This window comes from Pelodiscus sinensis, chromosome 10, assembly GCF_052426305.1.
Source record: "Pelodiscus sinensis isolate ZL-2025 chromosome 10, ASM5242630v1, whole genome shotgun sequence".
Taxonomy (NCBI): Eukaryota; Metazoa; Chordata; order Testudines; family Trionychidae; genus Pelodiscus; species Pelodiscus sinensis.
In genome coordinates, this window is record NC_143061.1 from 39,309,672 (window position 1) to 39,322,916 (window position 13,245).

The window sequence follows — 13,245 nt, forward strand, 5'->3', positions numbered from 1 at the left end:
ATGGGTGACGTGGTAAAGCAGGATGCACATAAGCGGCTTGTTGTTGTCAAGACTTTTTTTTCCTGTAATGCTTATGTTCTAAATAAGTGTTTTTGCTTTATGAAGGCTGGCTGGTCACTGGCTAACCCTGTCGTTCTTCCAGGGAGAACAACAAGATGTCAGGTACTAAACTGCAGTCAAACTCGCTATGGTGATCAGGGTAATTTGCAGGAGGAAATTGCAGCCTAAATCCCTGATCTGGACGAAAAGGGATGCAGGAGCCTACACCAAGAAAGGTGATGGCGAGAGGCCTGAATGTGGTGCCCTCAAGGAGATCATCATAAAGGGATCAGAGTGGCGGTTACCTCAGGAGCTGTGACATGCTTACCAGAGACCAGAATGTAGCCCTCAGCTGATCATTGCTCAAATCTGAAGGAGCCAGAAGCAGGGTAAGTGAATGATACCCCTTTAATTTTAAATGTATTAAAGTAACTATATTCCTATAGCATGAAATACGCAGCAAGCTCCATGTCCTGCTAGTGCACAAGTAACTGTTGGGACCACCATTGTATTATCCTTTCCAACAGTTTGTCAGAGAATGCTTCCTCTTGGGTTTGCCCTGACACTGACATACTTGGGGGATTGCAGTAGGATAAAACAAAAGACCTTTCCGGCCACGGCCACATGGGAGTTTGTGCTGTCCTTGCCAAGGAAAGGATAAAAGCATTAGAATTCTTTAATTTCAGAAAAGCTGACAGGAAGTAGCTTCCGCTGATTTAAATGCCCCCTAGACTCAGTATTTTGACTATTGTTAGTCATTTTCTTCCGAAATACAGACATTCGTTTAATTTTATATTGTCTCAGACAACCCGGATCTTCCTTTACAGAGCTGATGCAAACAAAAGGAAAACAAAGGTTGTTTCCAATCACAGATTGTGAAAGGGCTAGTGACCACAGCTCATATTCTCTGAAATCAGTCCCTATCAATCTCCTCCAGAGAAAACTCACATAAACTGTGTTACTGTGGCTTTCTTGCCTTCAAAATATTTAAATAGCAGCAGAGTATTTGAACAGGAGAACCAAACAGGAAATAGGGTTGCCAGGTGTCCGGTTTTGAACCAGACAGTCCAGTATTTGAGCTTTCTGTCCGAGAAACAAATTGAGAAAAAAACGGACATATAAATGTCTGGTATTTTCTAATTTTTATTATTATCATGAGTATCAGGTCATAGTTGCATGCTGCCTGGCTCATAGACATGCTCACGCTGCGCAACTACACAGTATAGAGGAGAAGGTCGGAGCGGAGCCAGCGGAGCCAGGGCAGGATGGAATCCCCGGAGCTGGACTCGCCCATGCTCCCCGCCAGGACCGTGCGCGGGATGGGCAGCACCACAGGATCTGCGTGCACCTGGGCCAGCCCCATTCCCCCACCAGCCGGTTCCCCTCTTCCCCCCCCCCCCCCAGCCAGCCCCACTCCCCCCAACCTCCTCCCGGCCAGCCCTGCTTCCCACTGGCCAGTTCTCTCCCCACCCCCCTCGATCTCTCCCGGCCAACCCCGCTCCCCCCAACCACCTCCCGGCCAGGCCTGCTTCCTTCCTGCCAGCCTGCTCCCTGCCAGCCGGTCCCCTTCTCAGCCGCCCCCATCCAGCCCTGCTTCCCCCAACTCCTTTGGGTGCATCTAGACTGGCAAGAATACTTGCGCAAGAGGGCTAGTGTAGACAGGCACATTAATTTTTTGCGCAAGAAAGCCCAATGGCTAAAATGGCCACCGGAGCTTTCTTGCGCAAAAGCGCATCTATACTGGGCACGGATGCAGGGTTTTGGAATGTGACCTAGAGTAGGAGGGGATTGTGATCTGGGGCAAGAGATTGGGGTGCCAGATCTGGGAGGAGGTATGGGGGCAGGAGGGGGCAGAGGGTTGGGGAAGGGAGGGGCTGGGGTGCCAGAGGCAGGCTCTGGCTGGGAGGCACTTACCAGCAGAAACCTGAGGCAGACTGTCTGCTGCAGGCTGTTCTGCGTTGCTCTGCTCTGGGCATGAGAGGAGAAGGGGTAAAGGGTTAAGAAGGAAGGGAGAAGGCTTCCTACACTGCCCCTGAGCCCAGCAAAAAATCTCAGCTCCTATTGGCCAGAAACTGAGAGCTTGGCCAGTGGAAGCTAAGAGATTTTGCTGGGGGGTGGGAACAGCATGAGAAGTCTCCCTCCTCCCTCCCCAGTTGTCTGGATTGGAAAACAGCTGGCTCTATAAAGTGTGAGCTGTTTTTCTGCCTAAAGGTTCTGGCGAGGCAGCCATGGGCCAGATCTGGTGTCTTGGTGATCAGGATCTGGCCTGCTGGCAGCTTCTTGCCCACCCCATTAAAGATTCTCACTAACTTCATGGGAATTTTGATGTAGACTTAATGCTGATATTTTTCTTGTAATAACTCCCCTGACCTTCCTTGCACAAATGTTAGCTTGTCAGACTTCCATGTAAAAAATTGATTTTTCTATATTGCTTTCAAGCATGAATCTCCTCCATCATATTTTTACATTCATGGGATGTTTACCCAGCCCAAGCTGTCATAGTGATCCAAGCAGAGGTGGAAACACTGTATTTTGTTTGCAAAGCAATAGCAATGAGGTTGATGTGACTCACAACAAGGAACTAGGGCAAACCCCTGCTCTCTGTTTACATCATGGAAATTAAGAGCTTGCCACCAAACTAGTAGATCAGCTCCTTCACTCCTGAGTGCGTGTGCTGTACTAGAGAAAGAGGAGACAACAGCAATTACTCGTAAGTGGACAATTCTTATGGTCCAACCCCTAACCCCCATTTAGAGACTTACTGGGACATGGTAGGGAATAGGTTTTCCCCAAACCTTAGCTGGAGGAATCCTCCTGTGCTACTTCTGCAGTGCATCTCATCTTCTCATGCTACTCATCTTCTCTCTAGCATGTTGATGCTGAATATGACCATGCCATTTTCCCTTTGGTTCTCTTGCTAGTACCATAGGGAAATGGTATATTTAGAAGTAGCAGCACAAGGGTGATCTTAGGAGGAGAAAGTAGGGCCAAGGGAGGGGAAAGATGCACACACAGACAAACACCTACCCATACATACAATGGGAATGAGGAGAGAGAGGGAGAGATACTTACATACAGTGGGAATTGGATGGTGTGAATCCCACAAATGGGAAGGTGGGGAGAAATGACTGCTTAGAGAAGTTTCCCAAGTAGTGGCTGATGAGTCCGATGTTGATAGAATGGTTTGTTCGAATAAAGAAATATTCCTGAATATCTTTTATGCTCTAATCAGCTACACTGGGGTTTGTTTGCTTCCTGACTTGCATCTTCATCATTATCCTCAATCAACCACAATAGATATAGTAAGTTTGATCATAAAACAATGGCTATAACAGTTTTCTTTTACATATGAGCATAATAGTTACCCAATAGCCTAACATCCTCTTCCAAGCTGCTTGGCTTAGCCACATCCTGCCTAGGAGAAATAGCAGTCATTTGCACAAATATTACTTGCTGAAGGCCAAACCCCCAAGTTCCTTCTTAGTTCTAATCAGCCCTCCTCACTCAGACAAATGACCCATTCACTTCACACAGAGGAAGCCAGCTGGCTCCTTTCCCCCTTTGATGGGATTCAAAGTTCAGCATACGTTAAACATTCCCTTCCCTTTGAGCTGACAAAGGTACATTAGAAAAACTGTTATTCAGGATTCAAGTTCAGGGGTATATCTGAAGCGTCAAACATTTGTTTTACTTGAAGTGCTATGTTTGGGTTCTGTTCTCTACATCTAATTCCTGTAATTGTCTTCAGTGTAATTCTCCACCCACCACACCCAGCATTTCATTGCAATTACTGTCCAGTAGCCAGGGCAGTAAGTCAAACAGATATTATATAAACCTCCCTCAAAGTTTATCTGGATCTAATCCATAATTCTAAATTGTATATTGGATTAACCCCCTGGTATGTACGAACCCACATTAGTTAAAACAAGACTGATTCTCTGCATGCATATAAATATATATATATTTTACAGTCAGTACAAAAGTGTGAGAAACCTAAACCACAACTTTGTTATTGGACCTTCCAGACTTTGACATTGTTCAGACCTGGTGTTTTAGTTCAGGCCATGATACAGAGAAGGATCAGCCATAACATTTGGATCCAGGTCAAAGTCTGGATAACACAATTACTTGAAAGACTAAGGATTTAATTAATCCAGGTGTTTGGAAATGCACACTAAACAACAGTAACGGTCATTTTGCGTATCCTGCTTGTTTGGAAAAATAAAAAGCAAAGTGACGCTAGAGAGAGCAAGATGTGTTTCCATAACATTTGTAGTCAGAAAATGCCAGAAATTGTAACCCTTGACCTAAATATATGCAAAAATAAAGAAAGTTTAGTAGGAAGAGTTGGGGTTTAACTTGCTTTGTGTAAACTGCTTCTAAATTGGCAACATAACTTGATGGGCAACAGTTTGTTTGTTTGTGCAGGGCCCCTAGAGAAAAGCTGGAAGAAGTAATGTTTTGAGCATTCTTTTTTAGTTGGGTGGAAACTATATCCCTCTCTAAAGGCAAAACAATAGTAATGATCTGCTTATGTGCATGAATAACACAAATATCCCAGTCTACAGCATAGCACTAGAAACACACTAAAATGGGGGGAAAACAGCACCAGGATTACTTTGGGATTAATATAATAAACAGGGCACTGAAATATTTCAATTAGAACCAAATGGCAGCCTGTTACCCATGCTGTGTAAAAAGACACAATGGCAAAACTAGGATTTAAGGCATTTCCCTAAACTCTCGTCTTTCCTTAAATTGATTCACATCTGCACTAATTGTTATCTGCATAGTTCACATTTGTTTTTCTTTTGTTAGCCTGTTTCCCTTTCTCAGTTTAAAGAATAGTTTATCTGCACTCCCTGGAAGGGTGTTACTCATAAAGTTCACAAGCTTTTAGATTAAGCAAAAACGCTGGCACGTTGACTGAAAGGACAAAGCTTGCTGAGGCTTGAAAACACAAGTACCGCGTTGCATTTGCACTGAGGCAGTAACTGTGTCTCTTGTTGTCGTTGCCAGGGTTCTGCGAGATCTCGGAGTATGCATTTCTATGGTCAAATGGCAAGTAGATTTTTAAGGTAATCTAAGCATTTGAGAATAACTGCTCTAGTATGTCAGTGTTCTTAATCCTTCCCATATTCCACTCTGACAAAAATTTTAGGACGTGGGGGTTTTGTTTTTTGTTGAGGGGGAATGTCAGATTTTTATGCATATTGGTTTGTGGGTAAAAGATCAGAACTGGAATCCTGAACCAAGAGAATTTTACTCCCAGCTCTCGCACTGTTTTTCTGTATGATGTTGGGCAAATTACATGTCTTCTCTGTGCTTTATCTTGTCTCCATAAATTCTAGGTACAAATATTTACTTCACAGGGATGGTGTGAGGCATATAAAGATCCTCAGATGGGAAGCAACAGAGAAATCCAAAGGCAAGTTGCTGATTTTTTCTTTTTAGTGTATGCAAAAGCACTAATTTGTCTTTGTTTTTATTTTCAAGGTGATTTTACAATGGAAGGAAGTGCAGACTCATTGGTGATGACTGTGCATCTTCTTGCCACCTCTGGACAGTCGTTACTCTTGCAGCAAACTCTTGATCGGCTTCTGAAGTGGATCTGCCTGGATGTTCGCCTCTTCCTTGTATCTGAACGTGTTACTCCTGTGAAATATTATGAGAAATATCACCAGAACAGTTCTGGGTTTCCTGGGATGTCCATTCTCCTTTTCCTGCATGAGGCTTTTGGAGAAGAACGGATTTTTCAGGTCCGTGACTTTTTCCAGCACCCACCTTGGCAGTGTTACCACATGCAACGTGCTAATGGGAAACTGTACCCTTGTGCATCTACTAGCCAGGAATTCTATAGTCTGGATGAACATATGCCTGTATGGGGTGTTCGGCAAGTTCATTATGGCACTGAAATTCTGCGTGTGACCCTCTACTGTAGCTTTGAGAACTATGATGATGCCATCCGACTTTATGAGATGATCCTACAGAAAGAAGCAACTCTGCAGAAGAATAACTTCTGTGTCTTTGCACTGTATGCAACACAAAGCATTGCTGTTCAACTCTGCTTGAAGCAGCTGCCCCCAGGGCTTTCTGTTGAACTGAAAGAATCTTCCGTGTTGCAATTCAAAGTACATGAAATTGGGCAGCTAGTACCACTTCTGCCTAATCCATGCGTTCCCATTAGTAGCACTCGGTGGCAAACTCAGGACTATGAAGGAAACAAAATTTTACTTCAGGTACTGTTTGTTTATGTGCTGTCTTTAATTTAGTAGGTCAGCAAGGGAGATCACAGGTTCTGATTAGGAGACTATTATTATTTATTTCTTCCTTTTAATTTATAAAATGTTGATAGCTGCCTATTCCATATCTGGATGCTTTCCCCATTAATAAAACCGCACAACGTTACATAAAAAGATTGCCAAATATTTTTGTAATGTCACCCTCTGGGCTGAAATGACATTGTGTAGTCAGGTTTGTTAAATTATCACCTGAGATGTCAATACAGAGCAGCCTGCAAAGTAGATGAAGTTTCAGCCTCCGATCAAATTACCGTGAGTGCCTGAATTATTTCTTTACGATAAGGGTTTAGAATGGAAATGCTTTCAGAAGCTGATGTCTAGTTGTGCTGTTGGGGGCCATGTGAGGAAGTATATGTTTGGATGTATCTGACAAAGTGGGTTCCAGCCCACAAAAACTTCTGCCCAAATAAATGTGAGTCTTTAAGGTGCACAGGACTCCTCATTGTTTTTGCTGGAACAAACTAACATGGCTACTCCTTTGAAACTTTAGGTGTATGGGATTGGTCACTTTTCACTAGCGTTTTGCAGTTAAACTGAGTAATGAAACTGTACTGCCTAGGGTGGAGTAAATGAATGAATGTGAACAAGGGCTTCTCTCCAGGATTTTTTCATATCTTTTGTTTTTTCAGTCTAAACTGACTTGTGTTTACATGACACAATTCTTTTTAGAATAACCTGGTGTCCTTTTGCAAGAGGTTAAATCCGTTTCAAGATGCATTATTCTGGAAAATGTTTCCAGTGGACATGCCCATATTTTGTATGAACTTCACCTCTGGCAGTCGTCCTCTTGCTGTCCCACAGTGCGTTGCTTTACATCTGACATGTCTGCCTATTTATGTGCACTCTACTGGTCTGAAAGTTGGGAATTTGCATTCACCATCCCTCAATATTTTCCTGGAAATCCCCTTCAAACATATTTTCCCAAAAGTCCATTCTTATTGAACAATATGCCCAACATAGTTCTGTTACATCCAGGCCTTTCCTTACATCTGTTACATCTCCTCCCTAGAGGTTATGTATGATCCCAGCTCACAATAATACATAAAACTTTGCATTTAGTACAATGGACCCCAAGGACACTTAATTCAGTAAGGTTTCTTTAAGGCTATGGCAGGCTGTTATACATATATATCACAGTTAGCATCCCCATTGTACGGATGGGAACTTGAAGGCAGAAATATTAAAAGCTTGATGTGTCTGAGGGCCTTGTGGGGAGCTGGAAATGAGCATTCCAGCACTAGAGGGAAGCATGTAACACTTGTCGTTATTGGGCTAAAGATTTAATTCAGTGGGTCTGATTCTCTACTCACTTGAAACCAGTTTAGGTCCCTTGACTTTAATGAACTAGTTCCTGATTTACACCCGTGTGAGGGAAAGAAGTAGGCCCAATAGCTTTTAGACCACAAGCTATTTGAGACAGGAACTGTCATTTACTACATGGATATATAGCACCATAGCAGGGCCTTCACCTGGTTGTAGGATCTTGGCATCTCTGTAATACAGTAATAATTACTAAATATTAGCCTTACAATGGCTTCATTTGCAAATGGTGGACAGGTGTAAGAGTTGTGAGAGAAGGCCCAGCGTTTGTTACACGTTTTTAAATCGATTGACCAGCAAATTTTAGAAATGTCAATTATGGGGTCAAAATTTTTCCACAATGAATGTTTGTTTTCCAAGCAGTTTATAGACTTAATAGATTTTTTAAAAAATTCAAAATATCAATGAAAACAAATTACTCAGGGTTTTCCATTTAAACATTTAATATCCTAGTATTTTCATTCATTTTCTTATACTTCTGTGTTCAATATAATTTGATTTACTTCAATAATTTGCAACAATCCTCTGTAATTTTAATTTTTCTCTCTTTTTTTGGCAAAGTGATTTCACCTTCATTTTTTCTCTTTCTATTCCTTCTCCAGATTATTTGGTAAAATTCCTGCTAAACCATCTGCATGGCTGATTTCTTCACTAATTTCTTTCTAATAATCCTCAATGCAGCTTTTGCTTTTATTTTTTCATTACTTTTCATTTTCTGTTTCTCTTCAAATTCAGTGGCTACTCACCTGATGTAGGCAAGGGCTTCACTTTGAGAGGCATTTGAATTCCCTAGCAGGAGAGGGTTAGGATTTGGGATTTGTCTGACTCCTCCTCCTCCTGTTAAGGGAAGTAGGAGCCAGTCTGAATTTGGGATTTATTTCGTTTTGTTGCTTCAATCAGCACAATGATATGATGACAGTTTGCCATGAGCATTCTTTGAGCAGATAGGATTTTCCATATACCCATGGAGGTAATAGCAGTCAAGGGCTATCAGTACCTTCCTGTATTGCATCTTTCATACTAAAAGAACCATAGTATCTCTGGTTTGCCAGTTAAGAAGAACGAACAAACCTTGACTAAGTCACAAAGGTTGATGTGATCCCTTGCTAATAGCCAAGTGGTATTATTTAGGGCATCTCCATGTTGAATGACTTTTTGGAAACTAATTGAATATTATTTAATAGTTCGTCTCTGTTAAGAGATCACTTGCCTCCTTTTCAGTCTGTCCTCAATACTGTAGAATGTGTCTTGGAAGGCTGTTGATCAGTTAGGGTGCGTCTACACAGGATCTTTACCTCGAACTAGCTCATTTTGAAATTTGGCACTTTCTAAAAAGCACCAAATTTTAAAATAAAGTGCTATTTCAACAAATCCCTTAACCCTTGTGGAATGAGGATTACAGGGATGATGGAATAGCGTGCCTATTATTTCTAAATATATTTCAAAATAACAGGCACATTTAAAGATGTGGTTTAAATCAATAGAGGGAGGGATAGCTCAGTGGTTTAAGCATTGGCCTGCTAAACCCAGTGTTGTGAGTTCAATCCTTGAGGGGGCCACTTAGGGACTTGGGGCAAATCTGCCAGGGATGGTACATGGTGCTGCTGTGAGGGCAGGGGAATGGACTCAATGATCTCTCAAGGTCCCTTCCAGATCTATGAGATAGTATTACTCCATAAATTATATTATAAAATGCAGAATAGCTATTTCTGGATACCAAATGTATCCTGAAATAGCTCCACTATGTAGAAATAGCCTCAGTGTATAAAATGTCCTTGGCGTATCACACATTTGTTACTCTCTGTCATCTTCAGAGAATCATACGTGAACATATTTCTGTAACAATAGGTGTCAGCAAGTGGTGCTGTTACACAAACCAGAGTAAAGCGCACTAGCTTGCCTTGCACTAAGAGGACCATGCTACCATGCACAGTTCTGCAGTGCATTTTGACACTAACAGCGGTGTGCCAAAGCACACTACATAGTCCTGGGGGAATTCTGCAATCGTTACCTTTTAGAACAGGGCAGGGGGGGGAACCTGTTTTGAGTTAGGGGCTGCTGCTGACCTGTAGAAATATCAGTCAGGTGAGGAGCAGTGGGTGCCAGTGCGGCTTCTCCAGTGCTGGGCGGGGAGGAGCTCTGAGCCCCAGGGGCTGGATTCAGGCACACCAGGGACTGCATCTGGTGCCTGGGCCTTAGGTTCCCCACCCCTGTTGTAGATCATGGTAATGTAGTTCACATGGCACCTGAGTAATTTGCCAAGCTCAAAGGCAAAAGTAAGCCGGTGTGCCCTGGTGCGGTGCATGGATAAGATTGGCCAAGTGGGGCAGGATTCTGGATGCTGCCAGCCAAGCTTCCTGTGCTGGGTGTGGGCTGCCCTCTCCTCCATTTCAGCTTCCCTCACCCACAGGAACCCAAATCACTGAGGCCCCCAGGCCTAGCACCACTTTCCTTCTCATCCTTTGGGGCTTATTTTCCTCCAGCAAATACATGATGCAAATTAGATTCCATTATTATGCTTATTTGGGTTGCTTATTATGGAATAACTAATGTATAGTTGACAAGAGACATGATATTTCACATGCTCGCACATCTTCAGAATTCAAGGTTTTCTTCCTTGAATTGTCTTTAGTTCCTTTCCTGTTCCATTCTCTGCCCTTCCCCTAAGGGTTATAGGTAATGCCTAATACTCATACTTTGCTGATATGACCGTAGAAATGTAGAGCTGTAAGAGAGCTCAAGAGGTCATCTGGTCCCTCCTTCCATATTAACGCAGGACCAAATGTACCTAGACCATCCCTGAAGTTTTTTCAGACAAAGGTAGACAATGATGCAGATTCCACAACGTTCCTTGGTTCTTATTCCAGGATTTAACTATTTTTATCATTAGAAAGTTTTCCCTAAAATCTAATCTAAAACTCCCTTGCTAAAGATTAATTCAGTTATTTTCTCTCCTATCTTCAGTGGACATAGAGGACAATTGAACCACCATCCTCTTTATAAAACATTCTTATGTATTTTAAGATGATCAGATCCTCCACAGCCTTCTTTTCTCAGACTTAAATGTTCCCAGTATTTTTAACTTCTGCACATAGCTCAGTTTTGATAACCCTTTTTTATCTCTTTTGGCTGTTCTACTCTAAGTTCTCTCCAATTTGTCCACGTCTTTCCTGAAGTGTGGCACTCAGCCAGAGAACTGTGTCTGTTTCTAAGGCCTCACTAGTACCATGCAAAAAGGGGTAATTTTTTCCATGTCTTCCACATGACCCTTCTGTTATAATGCACCACAGAACAGTAGTAATCTTTTCTGCACCCTTGTGAAACTGTTGGTTGTATTCAATTTTGTGATCCATGCTGTCGTGTAACTGTCTAGTCAGTCATTCTCTGTTTTGTAGTTGTGTATTTATGTGGGGGGAGGGGAATTCCTCCATAAAGGCAAATACAAATTACTACATTTATTGAATTTCATCTTAAGAGCACAGGGAATGCCATATTGGGTCAAACCAATTGTTGGTCTAGCCCAATATCCTGTCTTCAACAATGAGTTTCAGGGGGAGTCTACTGAATAAAGCAGTTGGAGAAATCTTTCCTGTCTTTCCCTGTCTCCTGGCAGTCATAGGTTAAGGCTGCCCTAAGAATCAGGTTGCACTCCTGGCCATCTTGGCTAGAAACCATTGAATGACCTATCTTCCATGAATTTATCTACCGTATTTTCCAGCGTATAAGGCTACTGGGCGTATAAGACGACCCCCTAATTTTTTAGTTAAAAGATAGGTTTTCGTCTTATACCCCAGCGCCCCTCCGCCTCCCCGGCTTTGCTCCCGGTGTCCCTGGTCTGCTGGAGACGGTCCCCAGCAGACCAGAGGCACCGGGAGCAAAGCCGCAGCAGCGGTGGGGTCCCGCGCTTCTGAGGCTTTCTCTTATTTTTAATCCCCCTTACTTGTCTCTTTGTTTAAAGCTGATCAGCCCTAATCTTTCTGGTCTCTCCTCTTAGGGAAGCCAGTCCATGCCCTTCATAATCTCTGTAGCCCTTCTCTCTGAACCTTGTTCAGTTCAGTTCTGCTTTTTGAGATGGGTGATGAGAACTGTGGGTGCGCCATGGGTTTACATAGAGATATTTACAGGCAGTCCCCGACTTACGCAGATCCGACTTATGTTGGATCCGCAGTTATGAACGGGGCTGCCCCAGAGTACACAGACTGCAGGACCTCGCGGTCCTGCCGCCCGTGTACTCTGGGGCTTCCCCGCGGCTTTGCAAAGCTGCGGTGGGGGGGGGGGGGCTCGGGCAGCGGGGCACCCCAGGCGTGCCTAGGCTGCTCCGCTGCTGGCTTCCCCGAGGCTTTGCAAAGTCTAGGGGGGGCTCGGGCAGCGGGGTACCCCAGGTGCGCCTGGGCTGCTCCGCTGCTGGCTTCCCCGAGGCTTTGCAAAGCGGCGGGGGGGCTCGGGCAGCGGGGCAACCCAGGCGCGCCTGGGCTGCTCCGCTGCCGGCTTCCCCGAGGCTTTGCAAAGCCACGGGGGAAGCCGGCAGTGGGACAGCCCAGACGCCCTGCGGCTGTCCCGCTGCCGGCGTCCTCAGAGGCTTTGCTCCCCATCTCCCTGGTCTGCTGGTCTCCAGCAGACCAGGGAGACTGGGAGCAAAGCCGTGGAGGACCCAGGCGGCGGGACCACGGTGCGTCTCGGTCTGCCGCCCGTGTCTTCCTGGTCTGCTGGGGTGGGGGGGGGAGCGCAGCTAGTACGCCCCCCCCCCTCGCCCCCACAGCAGACTAGGCTTTTCTCCGGACGCCTGTGGCTGAGCAGCTGGGGTGCTGCCGGTTGGTCCCGCAGCGCCGCTCTGGGCGCTACTGGTCCACCCAGCAGCACCCCAGCTGCCCTGGTCCTGATTCAGCTGCTGCTGGTCAGTTTCAGCAGCGGCTGAATCAGGACACTTGGGGCAGAGCAGATGGGGTGCTGCTGGGTTGGTCCAGTAGTGCCGAGGAGCGGAGCTACTGGAGCAACCCAGCAGCACCCCAGCTGCTCTGCCCCAGGCGTCCCCAAGTCAGCCGCTGCTGAAACTGACCAGCGCTGACTACAGGAAGCCCGAGGCAGAGTTGCTCTGCCCTGGGCTTCCTGGAATCAGCTGCTGATCAGTTTCAGCAGCAGCTGACTTGGGGACGCTTGGGGTTCTTAAGTTGATTCTGTATGTAAGTCAGAACTGGCGGTCAGTTTCAGCAGCGGCTGAATCTGGACGCCAGTTCCGACTTACATACAGATTCAACTTAAGAACAAACCTACAGTCCCTATCTTGTACGTAACCCGGGGACTGCCTGTACTGTTTTACAGTCCTGGGTTTGGACATCATCTCCACATTTGCATATTGTGCTGTAGGAGGAAATGGCCATTCCTGTGTGAGGTTCTGAGACATTTCACTGTCATCTTTTCCTTACATGGCCTGGCAAAGCCAGGTAGCTGATCTGTAGAATCTGCAATAAGATCTTGATTCTTAACCTTGCTATTTTTCCACAACCTCTGCTATTTGTCTTTTGGTTATGGTCCCAAGGTTTTAACAGCTTTGGCCACTAGTTAGAAAGGAATTCAGGATTTAAGT

General features: G+C 44.7%; 1 protein-coding gene across 8 annotated transcripts in view; it reads left to right on the plus strand.

Annotated features, from left to right (window-relative positions):
- The window catches only part of FAM124B (family with sequence similarity 124 member B), a 33,681-nt gene that overhangs the window by 17,108 nt on the left and 3,328 nt on the right, over positions 1-13,245 (plus strand). For 2 of the 8 annotated variants that reach the window (XM_014577685.4, XM_075937564.2), the window contains 2 exons: positions 143-428; positions 5,059-6,278. In XM_014577685.4, the coding sequence (XP_014433171.3) occupies positions 5,442-6,278 (837 nt within the window). In that variant the 5' untranslated portion in view covers positions 143-428; positions 5,059-5,441. Of the gene's footprint in view, positions 1-142; positions 429-2,119; positions 6,279-13,245 lie in introns of those variants that run through there. The other 6 variants (XM_014577687.4, XM_014577684.4, XM_006131395.5 and 3 more) reach the window with 6 other exon arrangements.